At 54.7% G+C, this 16665-nt stretch overlaps 4 protein-coding genes across 4 annotated transcripts; 1 reads left to right on the top strand and 3 right to left on the bottom strand.

Moving 5' to 3' along the window:
- Positions 1–1926: 1926 nt before the first annotated feature.
- Positions 1927–2760, bottom strand: MAM_06840 (uncharacterized protein; the record flags this gene model as incomplete). Its single annotated transcript, XM_040825638.1, has 1 exon — positions 1927–2760. One exon carries the CDS (start codon positions 2758–2760, stop codon positions 1927–1929), a length of 834 nt encoding a protein of 277 aa, XP_040676402.1.
- A 4414-nt stretch (positions 2761–7174) lies between these two features.
- On the bottom strand, positions 7175–8665 carry MAM_06839 (WLM domain containing protein; the record flags this gene model as incomplete). The annotated part of the gene is made up of 2 exons (XM_040825637.1): positions 7175–8463; positions 8533–8665. The coding sequence occupies 2 exons, from the start codon at positions 8663–8665 to the stop codon at positions 7175–7177; spliced, it is 1422 nt and encodes a 473-aa protein (XP_040676401.1).
- A 468-nt stretch (positions 8666–9133) lies between these two features.
- On the bottom strand, positions 9134–11677 carry MAM_06838 (sulfate permease; the record flags this gene model as incomplete). Its single annotated transcript, XM_040825636.1, has 1 exon — positions 9134–11677. One exon carries the CDS (start codon positions 11675–11677, stop codon positions 9134–9136), a length of 2544 nt encoding a protein of 847 aa, XP_040676400.1.
- A 2798-nt stretch (positions 11678–14475) lies between these two features.
- On the top strand, positions 14476–15986 carry MAM_06837 (Rab-GAP/TBC domain protein; the record flags this gene model as incomplete). Its single annotated transcript, XM_040825635.1, has 4 exons — positions 14476–14940; positions 15016–15334; positions 15389–15806; positions 15863–15986. The coding sequence occupies 4 exons, from the start codon at positions 14476–14478 to the stop codon at positions 15984–15986; spliced, it is 1326 nt and encodes a 441-aa protein (XP_040676399.1).
- Between the last annotated feature and the right edge of the window lie 679 nt (positions 15987–16665).

Genomic DNA, 16665 nt, shown 5'->3' with positions numbered 1-16665 from the left:
GCACGCACAAGCTTGGCAAGATTGAGGTTGCCAGAAAGGACACGGAGACACGAGATATACATGTGTGTAAGATAAAAGACATGGAGGTCGCTTTGTTTGGTGCGTTTGTTTGGCAGTGACGGGTACGTTGCGGCGCACAGATGGCTCTTGCTTTTACTCTTGATTTACGGCTCCAGACGCAGCGTTTGTTCATGGTGTGCAGAGCGAGGCGTTTTCGCGTCCTTATTTAGTACATGGACGTCGTTTTAGTGCTTGCTGAGCAGGCTTGGTAATCTGGGCTGGGGTTGGGCGGAAAGTGTGTCTGTTTTTGCTGAAGGTTGCGGGGAGGGGAGTGGGATTGCGTCGATGGATATTGCGACCGAAGGAGGAGAATGAATGATACCACCTTGACGCCATGTCCTCTGAATATACATACGTACATGCCGTCTACGGAATTCCCCCTTTCTCTCGGGTGCCCTTGACACGCAGGACAGTGACGGTGACGGTGCGGCAGGGCCACGCTCCGAGACCGCATCGACCCATCCGCGTCTGATGCGCCCGACATGGCTGCGGGCCGCAGACGGAAAGCTACCGGGCACCGGGACGGCTCCGGGGAAGACTCCCCCGCAGCGAGCTCGACGCAATGGCCGGTGGCTGTTCGGGGATTGCCGCATCCTGATATCTTTTCCTTTTGATGACCATGGGGGCGTTTGGTCCTCCCGGGGCCTGCCTGCCCGGGCAGCGTCTTCATCCATCCGTTGTAATTTGTATCTTGTACTTGTGGCTGGTCGTGGCCATGTCGTCGTGCGTATACGGGTAGGCGTGGTGCCTTTTTGCACATTATCATCATGGCTGTGAAGTCGTTAATGATACCACGGGTCGCGGGGTTCTGTTTCGACCTTGCCTCTCTCTTTCTCTCTCACACACACTCACTCACTCACTCACTCGCACGCACGCTCGCACGCTCGCACGCACGCGTCACATGCGTCGTGCTAAGCGCAGGGCTGCAGAATATTCATTCGTTCAATCTGACTATCTGACTACCTGACTAGGTAAACGTTGGGGCTCGAGACCACTATTCCTAGCTGTCCTTGGAGCAGCAAACACAAATAAGTATCAACATACGTCATGCAAGCGAGCCTAGCATATGCCTGTCGCCAACGCCCTTTCACTGTTACGCCGTTGCGCTCAACCAAAAAAATAAAATAAAAATAAATCAAGCACTCACTCGTCAACGCCATTTGCCTAGCGAAATTGTGTGTGTTTCCCACCACCAGATTTGAATTTCGAAATCTCATCCCGATAGCCATCTCCAGCCATGTGTCATCCATGTTTCCGTGTCGCGAAAAAAAAAAAAAAAAAAAAAAAAAAACACACACTAGACAGTACATGAACATGAAGCCATGTGCGCCGTTTCGTCTCTGATAGATACTCATACCACACCTTTCGCTTTGTCGTTAAAGTGGCTCTCATAGAAAAGAAGAAGAAAAAACCAACTACTATTTTGCCAAATGTTTTTGTTTGACCATGCGGCCGAGGGAAACAAATCATCGCCATGCTCCGAATGTTCTTGACGGGGTTCCGCCTACCGACGCTGCATATTGGGGGCAGTATTTTGACAGCAAACTCTCGCAGAAACAGCACTGATGATGGAAAAAAAAAGACCGGTGCTTTATGACGCTTGAAAAACTGACAAATTCTCGTCAATCCGCCGTCTTGTCCAAAGCGTTGCCACCAGGACAAGAACAAAAAAAGCCAACCCAATCACTTAGGTAGGGAACTGGCCCGTGTCTCAAGGCAAAAGCCATCGAAAGATTGCGCGCTCCTCGTCATAACCAGGCGCAACGTCATTGCTCCGTGTCCATTGCTGATAAGGACTCGAGCATGGCCATCAACGAACCAAACCACACAAGGGCGCCAATGTACGAGGAAGTTGCGAGAGACTACTCAATCCATGTAAAAGTCTCCCTTGAGAATTCTCTCCTGAAAGGCGTCCGGCTTGCGTGGTTCTTGCTTGGGCTGCTGCACCGGTGGCGGTGCCTGAACAGGCGGATGCATCATGTCGGAGACGGATTTGGCGCGGTCATGGTGGGGTGCCGCTCTTGGAGGAGAGGAGGCTAGCGAGAATGAAGGTCGTGGGCCGGCGGAGACGGAGCTCTCGGCTCGAGACCTAAGCTGCTCGGACCAGTTGAAGCCCTGCTGGTCTGCACGAGAATTGGCATTGTCAGAAGAGGCTCTTGAAGGCATGGTGTTGCTTGCCTGTGCAACTGCGGGAGAAGGCTTCGCAGTACTGGCTCGGCGGTTCGCTGCAGAAAGAGCAGCGCCGATTGTAGGGCCTTGGTTCTGTGAGGCTCTTCGTCCGAGCGACGACGGGGGTGAGGCTGGGTTATTACCGTTGCCAGGGCTGTTGCCACCAGGGCGGTAGCCCCTCATGGCCGAAGCGCCGAAGCTCATGCGGCGGACAAAGGGCGTGGTCGGGGCGGTTCTAGCGGAGCCGGGGGGCACGTCCTCATCCTCGATGGCATTCTCGTCAATGGAGTCGGAGTTGGTGGACATGCTGCCGCGGCGCACGTTAAAGGTCGGGGGATTGGTTGGTGACGTGCCAGAGAGGCCGATGGTGGTGACTGACAGCCGTCGCCGCTGAGGGTCAAAGCTATTCATCTGGCCACTACCGCCGCTCGAATTATTGGACGGGCCGCGCTGAAAGAGGTTTGAGAGAGCGGCCTGGGTGATTGAGCTACGGCGGTGACCCGCGCCGTTGGTTGAACCGTCGGAGGACATTATGGGCTTGATAGCGAGCGGGCCTTGCGTGGTGAAGCCGTTTTCTAACGGTCCGGGCTTGCTCAACCAGTTCTGCCCGGGAAAGGAGAAGAAGACGAGAGAAGAAAACAAGGCCACAAGCGAGGCGGTTATACTCTGAATTTTTACGTGAGGCGCAAATGTTATGGCTGGAACGGACGAGAGAGCTGGCGTGGAGGTTGTCGAGGTGCTCGAGACTGGAAGGGAGGCAGGCGTAAAGCGTGCAGCGTGCAACGTGCAACGGGCGGGCAGAGGTCGTGAGAGAGTCAGGGAGGGAGAGCGACAAAGGCGTCGGTGTAGGAGGCAGCTGAGAAAGAGGAGGTGTCGATGGACGGCGTGTGTGTGATGTATGATCTGGAAGGAACGACGAGCAGATAACCGGCATCCAGATCAGAAAGGTGGGCAAGCTTGGTTTTAAGTTGGGGAAGTGAGAGCGCCCATGGGAAAGAGCGAGGCAGAAGAAGTAGTGGAAGGAACAGTGGAGAGAAGCCGATGAGTTGTGCAGGGGGCGCGGGGTGGGGTGGGTCGCACGTACATATTCATTTTCAAGTACGTACGGAGTACTGAACACGGTATAAATGCTGTCCTTTGGGCGATGCTGGCTTCTGAAAGACTGGCCAGGGTGGGTGTCGATGCGGGGAGAAGACTAATAACTGTATGGTGCGGCCCAGGGACGGTGAGAGTCGACGCCAACCGACCGCAGGATGGACTGATGGGTTGACGGACCGATGGATTTGACGGACGAGTGACAGGCAGCGGGGTGGGGGGCGGCTGGTGGATCATGGATAATGGGCTCACTTCAGAGCAGGGCGCAGGCAACATCAGGTCAGAGGCGAGGCTTAAGGGGGAGCGAGTCACTGCGAATCATGCCAACAAACGGGACAATCCCACTGTCATCGGACGCTCTGGTTTCAAAAGCTGGCTGGCTTGTCATTCGTAGCACTCTGGCATGTAACGACGGCCCCGTCAACACGGGGAGTCGTCACTCACCCAGCCTCAACGACAAGGCCAGAAAAGCATGCGCATTAGCCAGCAACAGAAGAACACCGACCAAGCGACATGTCAAACCGCCATCGGCTATCAAACACGAGCAAGAGGGGGTGGTACGATCCACCGTACCATCTCACTTGGAGGGTTTGGCCCGAGTAGTAGTACCCGGCTTTTGGGGGACGAACGGACGGTGACTAACTAGGTCATGGTCCGAGCTCCCCAGGAACTCTAAGCAAAAGCACGGACGGGCACAAGCCGCGGGATTGAGTGGTGGAGGAGCTCTGCTTCGAACGTGGGAGTAGAGCAGGACAATAACAAGCTTCATCATGGGATGCACCCGAGACCAGCCGGTGACGTCGACAGGCCCGCTGGCCACGATCGGTGGATCCGGGGGGGGAAGCCCGTCGTGGAGGATGGGGATCGAGGGACTCGTTGGCTCGCTAGGCGCTGCCAACTACATACTGCCTTTGTACGGAGTATAGCTTGGCGAAATCGAACAACTGCCGATTGGCGTCAGGGTTCCGTTTATGTACGATACGGAAGTAATGAGGACGAGATTCTGGCACGAGCCAGGAACAGCGATCTTTCCACCCACTTGGGTGTCTCGGACGTTTGGACAGCTCAGCCCAAGGCCCCCAAAGACGTCAGATAATCAAGGCTGATGGCATCGTGCCAGTCTGGTCTCCCAACCGTCCTGCCGAGATCCCGACGAAGCCTACGGCCACTGCCCCAGCTTGTCAGGTCCGCCGGTTGGTCATTCATTCGCCGACTTTTGTCGCCTTTCATTCCTTTCACCCTTTCGCCCCATCAGCTATGAACCGGTCGGGCGTCCGTCGAGCGATGGCTTGAGGGGGGCTGATGAGGGTTGGTTGGTTGAAGTTCAAAGGAGGATGGATGCCCATCCGACCAAACAGATTCGACGAGATTCGATGGGGCAGTTCGATCTACCGAATGGCACCAGTCATGGCTTTTGGCGTGCGCAGGTCGAGTCGAGGCGCATCCGGAAACCATGTTGTTCCACGGCAGCAACCCTACTTGCCAGTTGGGTGGTCGGTGGCGTGCTTGCTTTCCACCCGCCTTGATGTGCACTGCACGCTCGAGGGTTCGACTCAATCTTCCCACTGGCTGCGGAGCGAAAGCCAAAACCATGAACGCCATGGCTGGTTGTGGCCGCCCCAAGTCAGACCCAGAAACTGTGCGAGGTTCTCTCTGTAGAGTGCATGACTTTGGCGAAGGTGCGGTCCAGATGACGTGGCAGCCGACGGTAAACTCGCGAGTCACGAGCGTCGGGTTCCTGGTTCAACTCGACCTGTTTGCTGTTGCGGCACAGCGCATACTTTGGTGCTCAAGTCCCACGTCTGCACAAGGGCCCAGGTGCGTGTTCACTCTCGACTTTGCAACCGAGAAGGAAACGTCAATTCATCAGAACTGAGAGACGGCAAGCTTGATTCCAATCACCGTCGACAAACCGCTGCTTCATCAGTCCGTAGCAGCCAGCAGTTGGCATGTACAGTGTAAGTGTACTATGTACTCCGTACCACACTAGACATGACTTTGGGCGGCTTGCAACACCCCAAGGGCGTCGCCCAATGGCAGCGCTTTGCGGGGTAGCATCCCTGCTAGCTCGGCTCATGGCAAGAGGGGAGCAAGTGCACGACAGGCAGGGAAGACAAGTCACTGCATGTTGTATGTTGTACAGAACACAGAACGTGCCTCGCACCTTGGTAGGTACCCCGCAACAAACAAACCTTGAGGACTGCCACTTGACTCAATTGCAGACGAGATCTTCAATTGCCCTGTATCGGTTGTCGATGAGCGGCATCGATACACTGTGCACGTGCAGCTCGTTTGTGCCTCAAGCCTCAGGCATGAACCTGGATCACGATGCAATGCTGGTTGATGTCAACACGACGTTTGGCATCGTGTCTACCCACCATCCGGGTAGGCATTGGCATCCCAAATTCCCAACAATCCGGCCCCGGCTGAAACATTGTGGGCCATGTCCAGAGCTTTGGCACTTTTGACGTGCCGGCTAAGCTTTCCGGCCAACGCCAGACTGAGGTCGCGCTTCCTGGCCCCGACCCGGCTGATCCAGAGCCTTGACAAAAAGCATCCTGGCCTGCGAAGACGGTAATCCTGCTACTCCAGGCCCCAGGGATTGCCTGTGGAGTCGGGACATCCTTGCGAACCTTTGTGCTGGTGCGAACCTCCCGCAAGACGCCGTCAACAGCACGACACCAAGTTCGGGTATATCGCCATCGACAACAGGATAGGCACCCAGTCACTGCCATCTAGCCAGTCATCTCGATGCTAGCCCCAGGCTCCCTCTAAACATTCCTCTAGCATGCGGACCCGAGTGCCCCGTGAAATTTGCGGACGCCCGGGACCAGCTCCGGAGCCCCGTCTCTGCTGCAAATATGCAACAAAACGGTCGACCTGTCTGGCACGGCAGCGGAACAAATGGTATCTCGCAGGATGCCCGAACTTGCCTTGGCTCCGAATCTCCAGATCAACCCGTGGATGTAAACGCTTTTTCAGCACGCAAGCTACTGCCTTATTGCAAACCTGTCCCGACGTTGACGTGCCTCGCATTGTATCCAAGCTTACTCCGTGCTCATTCACTAAGCAAAGCAGTTGGATTCCCCTCACTATTTTCATCGTCTGTCCAATGCCTACGGCTCGCTCAACGTAAATGCCATGTTCCCGCCATTCGATGACCCCGCAGCACATACGGCTGGCAGGGTTCCGCGAGAACCTGCCGACCTCGCGGAGTCGCGGCACAGACACAGCATAGCCACTGCCGGTTAAAAATGACATTAGTGTCATTCGTGCCCATGGCCGACACCGTGAGAAATTCCGTCCGGGACAGCCCCCCCCGTCGTTTCTGGAGCGCCTCAACAAGCGTCTATTGATCCGGGCATGCCGCCGCAGATGCTTAGCTGGGCTTCATCCTCGTCGTGCGCGTCCATGTCTCTGCGTACAAAAAATTGTCAGCATGCCGTCGCCCAGCAAAGAAAGGATACAAAATGATGCAATTGATTCAAGATGACGAACTGGCTTGGATCCACGCATATCGTAGATGTCACCGCGCTGCTATCCGGCACCGGGAGGGCCGAGCGATCGAGCAGCACCTCCATGTGCTTTGCTGGGCTTGGGATTCGCGGCCTCAATGGCACTTGGAGGACCTGTCCGGCACGAGATAGGGAAAAAGGAGGAATCTGCATATTGTATATGGTTGGTGCTTGAGATCCTCAAAGGAGAGTCATTTGTTTCTAGTATATCCACGTGAATGAAATGGAGACGCGTACGACCATGGCCTGCATCGGTGCTTGGTGTAACCGTACCATCTGCATATCCTTAAGGGGTCTTGACTCGTCGCTCATTGCTTTGATAGTCCGGCAGCAGGTCAACTTCGTCTCCGACCACACAGACCACAGACACCGCAGTCACCAGAGTTGACATATTGGCTGTCTGCACATGCCGCGCCGGTGCAGCGCCAGGAATTTGGCGTGTGCGTCGGGTCGAGAACATGGGCACACATGGCGCATGCCACCGCGGACAAAGAGTTGGCGAAGGAGCACATTGAGCAGGCCGAGTTATTGGGCGCCGGTGGCTGCTGCGCAGAGCAGCCGCTGAGTTCCTGTCCGGGAGGCCTTTTGGAAATTTCCGTGGCAGCCGGTGCAGCCGGCACGTCGTAGAGTCGTGGGCCGTCGTAGAATGCTTCTTCTTTCGGCCCTGTTGACCATGAAGATGAAGATGGCCAGGTCTCCATTTGCGGTTCCGCCTTGACCTGCTGCCTCTGGGGGCTCGTCGTTGCAGCGTCATCTCTCCTTGCCCGCCTGAACACCTCTGCCAGCTGGCCCAGTTCGTTTCGCGCATCAGGATCGCTGGTATCCTCGTCCTGGCATACTCTGACCATGGCTCTGCCCGTGCCGTCCCTCAGCGTCGACCCGTCCACGTCGACAGCGGCCTCCCCGTCGTCACCAGCATCATCTTCATACTCGCCCTCACTCGGGGGCTCCGCCTCATCCTTGGCCGTCTGGTCGTCCTCCTCGTCCCCCTTCACCACCGCCTTCTTCTGCTCAAACCTTGCCAGCGCGGCAGCAGCCCGTAGCTCCCGTCCCCGCGCACTGCTCGCCACTCGCGGTTTCGCCTGCACCCTCTTCCCCTTCTCCAGCTTCACCTTTGCCTCCTCATCCGCTCCCAGCGCAATCCCGTTCTTGCCAAATTTCTTCAGATTTCTCCGCTCTTTGCGCTCCCCATACGTCAATGCAGGTTTCGGCCTTCTCTTCCTCCGCCTGGAGCGAAATGTCCCGCCGCACAAATGCTCCGGGAGAACCTCGTCTGCCCGCACTTGATTCCGCTCCCACTCCCACTCCCCCGTGGCGAGACTCGCGCCACGGCCCCAGATGCCATCTCCCGTGTACCCTTCCTTCCACAGCTCGTACATCTGCGCGGCGTACTGGTTTCTCACGGCCCAAAAGGCCCGAGAGTGGTTCATTTGCTTGCAATGCGCCAGTTCGTGCATCATGACCATTTGGACGTATTCAAACGGGAGCCAGCGGCCCGTCGAGGGCGACCGCAGGACAAGTTGGATCACTTCGCCGGCGTTGAAGTTACGGCCTACAAACTCGCGGTTTGGTTCGTGCTCCTCGAGCGTCATGATGGATATGTGGTGCTTGCGCGTGACGGGGACTAAGAGAGGAGCGTTGGTCACAGTGAAGTGACGGGGACAGGGGGACGCGTGGGCGGAGGCTCACTCACGGCACTGCGCAGCAATTCTTTCTAGGAACCCGTGGGCCGTCTTCTCGTGCGGTCCAGGCAGTGGCTTGATGAAGACAATGCCGGGGTTTGGTTGCGACTTTTTCGCATTCAGGCGCCGGATACCAATCGGCATGGTGGCAGGCGAGGGGGCGGTCGCGGCCCGTGTGAGCGTGTCTCGGTCTCGATCCCGCCGCAAGGGCTCAAATGAGATAATCGGGGCTCTGTGTTTCTTGGCGCTTTTACACGTAGTACATGCCGATGCTGAGAGGTTTCCAGAATCGTCGACAAAGTTGATGAGCGTGGTGAGAGAGGTTGGTGGGGCGTGAATTGTGTGGCGAAATAGACGCGAAATCAGGTGACTGTTTGCACTCGCTTCCGAGAAAGTGAGATACAAGAGCATCGCAGCAGGACATGCATACAAGAGACACTCGCCGTATTTGTTACGAAGATACGGTACGGATCGTTCATCGGATCCAACAATGTTTTGGCTCGGAAAAAAATTGTGTCCAGTGTATAAGAATACATGCTGATGCCATCGCTAATTCTATCATGCCCAAACTCCAATCCTTTCTAAGCGAGATCAAACGGGCGCCAAAATAAATCAGGATGGCGACGCAGACGCAGCTCTCAACTCCTCTCGGGCCTCTACGTTCGCAATCGCACACTGGGTTGCGCTGGTCAAGTCCACATGGAACAAAGGTCTATTCAACCCGTGAACGACCGCGCCGCGTCTTCTCTGTTTCGCGGCACCTTCTGCCTTCTCATCGCCCGGCTTAGGCGAGTCCTCCTCTGAATCAGATGCAGGGCCCATCTCCTCGTCTACTATACTCATTCGCGACTGGCCTGCCTGCAGGCCGCTTTCGTTGGCGGCGACATCTGCCAAAGCGGCAGCAGAGTCCTTTCCGCCGATCTCAGCCACGCTAAATATGGATTTCCATCTGTGATTCAGACCATCCTGAGTCTTTTTTGGGATGCCGAACCCTGCGGCAATGAGGGCACGCTTGGTCCAGGGATTGTTGATGTTTGCCATGTGCCAGTCCACCACGTCGGGGTAAGCGTAGCGATCGAATTGATCACGAACGTCAATGAGCCGCTGGACAGATGTGATGTCAACGTTGTTGACAGAGCTCCAGTCTAATATGATGGCCTTGAGTGTAGGCCGTTCGTCGACTGCCAGATCACGCCGAGTTCTGGCAGAGTTCCGAGGGCCGGGGTTGCTCCAAGGCCTGTCTCCTGCGCGTTCAAAGCGCTCGGGACTGGAGCGCCTCGTTTGTGAGTAAATAAATTCGGTGAGATAGTCCAGAGAAAAATTGGCGTTGGGGTAGTTGAACCCCTCAGAGAAGCGGTAGATAAACATTCCGGGATAAGGACTCTCAAGTTCTACTTCAGGATTGGATCCGTCTCCATGATCCAGAGGAAGGAATACGTTGCGTGCAAAGGCATCCGACGTTCCGTCAAATGTACCGTACTCTCCGTGCACTGTGTTGTGGTCCTCGCCAATAACGTGGTCACCGAGGACAGAGTGGACTCGCACTTTGCCAAGGAATCGTCCCCGGGCCTTTAAATTGCGGTATATGAAAATGGCGGCTGAAATGGCGACCGTCGCATAGAGGCCGTCCTCGATTTGGGCAAAGACACTGACGAAAACGCCGATAAAGAAGACGAATACTTCGATGGGGGAAACGCGCCAGAACTGGTAAATGGTAATCGGAGGCGTGATGAGGTCGCCGACGGCGTGGATGATGACTGCTGCAAGGGTGGCGCTAGGAATGTAGAAGAAGACGGCTGTGAGAAGGTACGTGGCCAGGAGAACAATAATTCCAGTGACGAGGCCAGCAGCCGGGGTGCGAACACCAGCCTTTGATTGTATCGCTGTTCGACTAAAAGAGCCCGTAGATGGATATGCGCCGAGAAAGGGCCCCAGGATGTTGGTCATGCCGATGGCAACCATTTCCTGTGAAGGATCGATGGAATAGTTGTTGACCCTACCAAAAGATTTGGAAATGGCAATGTGCTCAACGAGCATGACAATGACGGTAGCGGGTAGATGGGAGCCAAATTGTGAGACGACGTTGCTTGAGAGTTTTGGGACAGCGGCATTGCGGAAGCCTTCCATACATACTATTAGCCAAGAATACTCGCATTGATTGGTATTGAGGTTTGTCTTACCCTTTGGGACATTGCCAAGAACATGAAACAGGGGTCGCTCCCTCCGATGCATATTGACCAGCCAGCTAATCATGGTATACAGGAGGATGACGAAGACGGTCCGCATGGTATTCATGAAGAAGATGCTTCTCCTGTGAGCTGGGAACCGCTCCGCAGCCGATGTGAGGGCGAATCGAATCAGGTACAGGAAGAACAGTGCCGTCAATCCCATGGCGGCGTCAAGCTTTGTCTCGGGGAGATGTTTCAAGGTGTTGATAATGACCAAGTATGCAGAGTCTCGATTCGAAAACCCAGTCAGCCCCATGAGAGCTGGCAGTTGACTAGATGCAATGGTCATTGCCGATCCCGTCATGAAAGCAGACAGAGATGTGATAGAAATGAAATCAACGATCCACCCGCATCTCAAAAGACCGATTCCCAAAACAATACAACCAGCGATGACGGACAGAGCGGAGGCAATGACATGCGGGGGAAGGTCTTCGGTATACGGAGATGAGGTAACAGAATCGACGACGCTCCCCACGACTGTGGATAAGACAGCTACCGGCCCAATGGATATGTCCTTCGATGTTCCGAAGATCCAATATATAATGACTCCCATGAATGAGGAATAGAGGCCAAACTGAGGCTCAAGCTTGGCCAGCAAAGCATAAGCCATGCCCTGAGGCACGACAACGGCACCGATGGTAATTCCAGCGACAACGTCACCAGCGAACCACTGGAGATTGTAGTGTCCTATCCAGGACAAGAAGGGAAACAAGGACTTGGCAAATTCGCCCACTTGTTGTCGCGTGGGTATTTGATCGTGAAGCCATTGGGATGTAGTAGGGGCCCCTTCGATGAAGCTGTCACTGCTTTGGATGATGATTGACTCGCCTCTGAGACCGTTCTCTGTGGCGTCTTCGTTAGGGTGCTCAAGTCTGATACCAAGAATCTTGGCCAAGGCATGGCCTGTTTTGGTTGCGAAGGAGGACATGTCGGCCAATGGTCAAGTCTCGGTCAACTATCAGTGCAAAATCGCATCAAGAATTGAGGATGAGAAGGCGTGTGGTATTGTAGAGTACTCTTTTTAACTAGGCATCGTGGTTGTTGATGAAGCCTACTGAGCACATCCAAGTAATGTATCCAGAGGGCTGAGAAGAGGTCTCGTGTTCGACAGACCAGACGATATAAAACCAAACCAGCTGATAAGCCGAGGAGACGTAACAAACATGCAAGGGAGATCAGGTTGTACAAGAGAGAAGACAGGAAGCATACGGGAGTTGATATCGCAAAAAGTAGAAGAAAGGTGGAGGAGGTGGTAGCTTGTGGACCACGAGAGGCGAGTATAAAGTAAATCGCTAGCACCTTCACCCACATAATTCTCAGGCTTAGATCTGTGCGTGAACATGCCGACCTCCCAGCTGTGGCACGGAAGTCGCCAACGAAGCAAGGCGTTTACCAGCGCGAATGTAGTTTAGCAGCATGGCCCGTCGACAAGGCGACAAGCCGCGGACCAGCCTGCCTTTGCAGGGTCGGGCTTTGTGTATTGTGTAATCCCGCGTGTGCGTTGAGGAGGGGTGCTCCGTCAGGCGTTATATGAGTGAATTACGGGCTGAACAGCCGCATAAATACACGCGAGCGGAGGGGTTCGTTCCAATCCGCTCGGTGTCCAAGACAACAACGGTGAAAGCAATGAGATGTGCCAAGTGTGTCGTCGGAGATGGTGGTGGCGGCACTGGTGGGCAACGCCTTGATCACTTGATGCTAAACGTGCCAGCGGCAGCCTTCAGATACGGCAGGGTGCCGATGAGCATGGTAATAACATTTTGCCAGAGGCGTTCTGAATGATTCATCAGCAGAAAATTCTCTTCCCGGAAATTTCTGGGTGCGTGCGTATGGCTTCCTCGACCTCGACTGTTGAGACATTTGACCTCAAAAAGCGCTTGAGCGATGACCCCACAAGTTGCAAATGGCGCCATCGCCTCGATGCCGTGAACAGCATAGCGCGGCGGAGATGACGGCTTCCAGCTTCTTATCGAACTTCTCAAACATCGGATATGTAATGCAGTTGGATGGTGAGCAGCGTCGAGTTGCTGTCGAGGAGCTGTCGAATAGGAATGGAGCAGTACGGAGTACTCGGATCTTGTGAGTGATTTGCGTACTTGCTTCGTGCACCGTTCATGTAAAACATTATGACGTGTACGGCGGACACTCCTTGGCTGAGCAGGGCCTGCAACCGTCACTCGATTCTTTCCCCCTCCTGCCCAATCTCGAAGCTCTAGCATCTGGTAGTACGTATGCACCGCTCGACGCGGCCCTGCAGCAACCCAGTTCATCAAACTCCGTTTGAAGACTGGCTTTTGCAGCATGGGAACTGTGTCAAATCCGGTGGCCGAGTAGTGGGGATGTGTTTAATCGATTTCTTCTATGCCATTGTCTCACTCGATCCTTCGTTGGCCAAAGTCCTCTGGAAACAATTCGAATAAATCAGCTGAACTTTTGCATAAATAGAAATAACGGTGAACGACAGACACCCTTGACCGCCAATTTCTGAAACCCTCAGAATGCTGGATCACAAGTGCAGCGTCCAAAGACGATATTTTGCCTCGACTGTAGAGGTCCAAAGGCCGGATCGGCCCATGTTACTGTACAGAACACATTCTGGCGGTTATTCCATCCGATGCCCTCCGCGTCGTTGAACGTCCTTCATCTGTTAAGTGAGGCCGCTCTCGTCACACTCATGGAGGCGTCGGCTGACTCTCCGCGCCGAAATTTCCCACTTTCACAAATAAACTGCCGTCACCGAGACACGCCGAGTCCAAACCGCCCAATACTTTTGCGCATAAGGTGAACGCAATCGGTACTAGCGAGGCATCCTGTTGGCTTCCGTGCCTCTTGGGCCTTGGACGGTTCCGTGAACTTGGGGTATTGCTAGCATTGTGGCAGCGCCAAGACAACGCAGAGAGATATGTAGCCACGACCGATTTGCTCCTACAACCTCAGCGTGGTTGACATATTCGTCGCTTCGCAATCCAAAGGGTACCTCCGCCAAGGCTATTGATGTCGAGCTTGGCTCGTAGACGCTTGGGCCAGCAGGTGGTGTACAATGATGCAGGGCATTGATCCGAAAGCTGTTTGCTCACGGGGACGGTTTTGATTATCTTTGCATATCCGGGCAGGCCCGTGACTCGTCAAGTGCAAATCGTCGCTTGAAGCCATGGCATCATGGTGCGTTGCAAGTGGCGTCAACTGGTCTGATCACGTCGATCGACCTTCCATCCGTCTCGATGTTTGATGATGCTCGCATGCAGGGAGATTTTTCGGACCGGGGTCTGGAGGGGCAACGAGGGAGTCCTGTAAAAAAAAAAAAAAAAAAAAAGGTGTAACATGAAATAAGAAGGTCGAACCTGATTTCAGTTGTCAAAAATTGAGACAGCCTCTAGAGGATACGTTCTCCGTAGAGGCTGCCGTTCGGGGAAGGAGCAACTGCGCACAGGTGCAACAACACCTTGGACCGGCGATAGTACGACATGATAGTGAGTCCATGACCAAGACCAGCTCAAGGCTCGACGTCCCAGACCCCCCCCGCCAGAGCCCCCCCCCCCCCAACGCTCCACCTCCACCAGTCGCCGGTCCACCAGTCCATCTGTGGGCGCCAAGGCAACCAGCGCAACCCGTCGCGTATCGCGCGTCTCTGCTCCGCGACACCACGCTGACAACTTCCCCGAGTTGGCCGTCGTTGAATTGTCATGTGTCGTCGTGCCACGGTGCGCCGCTGATCCGTCCACAGCCATGCCTAGTCCCTCGAGAGAGGCTCACCCTCCGCCTACGTCGCTCCCCGCCCCGGGACAGATCGACCTCCAAGTCCCTCCCTCTCCGCGGGCGCATCGAGCTCTCCGACGGCTACAATCTGCTCACACGCTCGGGGCTGCAAGGTCCTCCAACCAGCCGTCTCTTATTTCACAACAGCGTCGAGACCTGCAGCGAAATGCCTCGCCGACCCGAGACCCAAAGGCTACTCGCTCGCCTCAGCGGGGCCGCGCCAACAGCGACGCTGCTTCGCCATTGATGCACCACATGGGTGCTGTGGCCGCCTTGAAGCGCTCCGGATTGAAGAAACCCCTCTTTTCACACGGACACCTGTCGCTTCAGCAGATATTCCGTGATGGACCGAGTGATGGTGACTTCCTGGGTGCTCTAGAAAGTGCCCGGTGGAAGGTTGTTGATGAGGGTATCAAGAGCGCAGAGGACGGAATGGTATGAGGCCCTTGCAAGGACTTGGTCGTCGTCTTTTTCTCGAGCCCTGGCAGTGACTAACGAGTTTGCCTGCAGTCCCCCTTGAGGATATACGTCTGGCTGGTTCTTTTAGAAGCTCCCATCATGCCCACGGATGAATACCTTGGCTTGATACACCGCGGCGCTTCGCCAGCATATTCAAAAATTCGCAACGACACCTTCAGAACCCTCACCACAGACCCTTTATTCCGACGAAGGGTGAGCGAGGCCAGCTTAATTCGGCTCCTGAATGCCATCGCATGGCGATTACACGATGCTAAAGAGGACCAACGGCAGAGCAGTCGTCCTAGCAGTAGTCATTCGGTACATCCGAGACAGAGCCTTGGGGGAAGCGTTTCCGGAAATTCTCAAACCAGTATGTTATGTTTGCTATAACTGGAAACCCTTGGTAGTTGCTGACTTTATAAAGGGTCTGGCATAGGTCCCGAGCCCGGCACCTACGTGCAAGGTATGAATGTCCTGGCGGCTCCGTTCTTATACGCTGCCCGCAGTGAGGCCGAAGCCTTTGTTGCATTCTACTCCCTCCTTACCAAGGAGTGTCCGGCGTATATCCGTGGTGCCATGGACGGGGTGCATCGAGGCCTTGGGCTTGTCGATAAAGTGCTGGCCATCGTAGACCCCAAGCTCAGCATGTACCTCACCGCCAAGGGGCTCTCGGCCGAGATATACGCCTTCCCTTCGGTCTTGACTCTGTGCGCTTGCACGCCGCCCCTGCCGGAAGTCTTGCGGCTTTGGGACTTTCTGTTTGCATACGGCCCGCACTTGAACATCCTATGCATCGTGGCACAACTGACCATGATGAGGTCCCAGATTCTCCAGTCCCCAAGGTGAGTCGCCGGATCCACAACTAACCGTCTCATCGCAATGCTGACGTATTGACAAGTCCAAACAAAGTCCTCAGGTCGTTCCCCCCCTTGAACTCTGACTTGATCAAGAGCGTCACCATTGGGATTATCAAGCAGATCCCCGATGATGTGTACTCTGAAATTGCCTCGCACGCAATGTGACTCATGTGCTTTACACGAAATCCACGTCAGATTCGTGTTGATTCCTGACGCTGAGCCACGCCTTCCCCGTCGGTAATAATATCGCCATAACATTTTTTTTTGGGTTGTCATGAGCCTCCGGTGCATAGATTGGGCGCGCAGTTGTCTGATTAGCTAGGACAGGGCCCAGCTGTAGCCTATGATTGTATGATTCATGATGGGGCTATGTGAACGGGGGTATGAATGAATGGGTAAGGAGACGGAGTAGGACGTCATGGAATACGGCGCATATTCAGGTTCTTTTTGGCTGAATGATTTGGAAAGTAAAAGACCACGAGCGGGGAAAAGGATTGCAAAAGTACGCCAGTGCCTGTACAGTGCGATGGGTCAAGTAGCGAACAGGTATATTAATCACTGCAACACATCACGTCCAACTGTTCTGTTTCCTCCCCTTCTGGTGACACGCCGGAGCTAAGAATTCGATACAGAACAACGCTTGCTTGTATTGTAGTCTTGACCTCTCTAAGATTGATCCCTCCCAAGTACACAAATGCTCCGTAGATACCCAAAACGCCTAGTGTAAATGCCCAATGCTAAAAGAATCGCCGGCAAAAATGTAGCCAAGACAGGATACGCTCTCCCGTCTGAAGAATTGAATGTCTCATCCCCACATCATACCTCACTTCGTCGTGTGATGAAG

The sequence above is a fragment of the Metarhizium album genome (genome assembly GCF_000804445.1).
Source record: "Metarhizium album ARSEF 1941 chromosome Unknown scaffold_24, whole genome shotgun sequence".
Classification (NCBI taxonomy): domain Eukaryota; kingdom Fungi; phylum Ascomycota; class Sordariomycetes; order Hypocreales; family Clavicipitaceae; genus Metarhizium; species Metarhizium album.
This window is presented reverse-complemented; position numbering and strand designations above follow the sequence as displayed.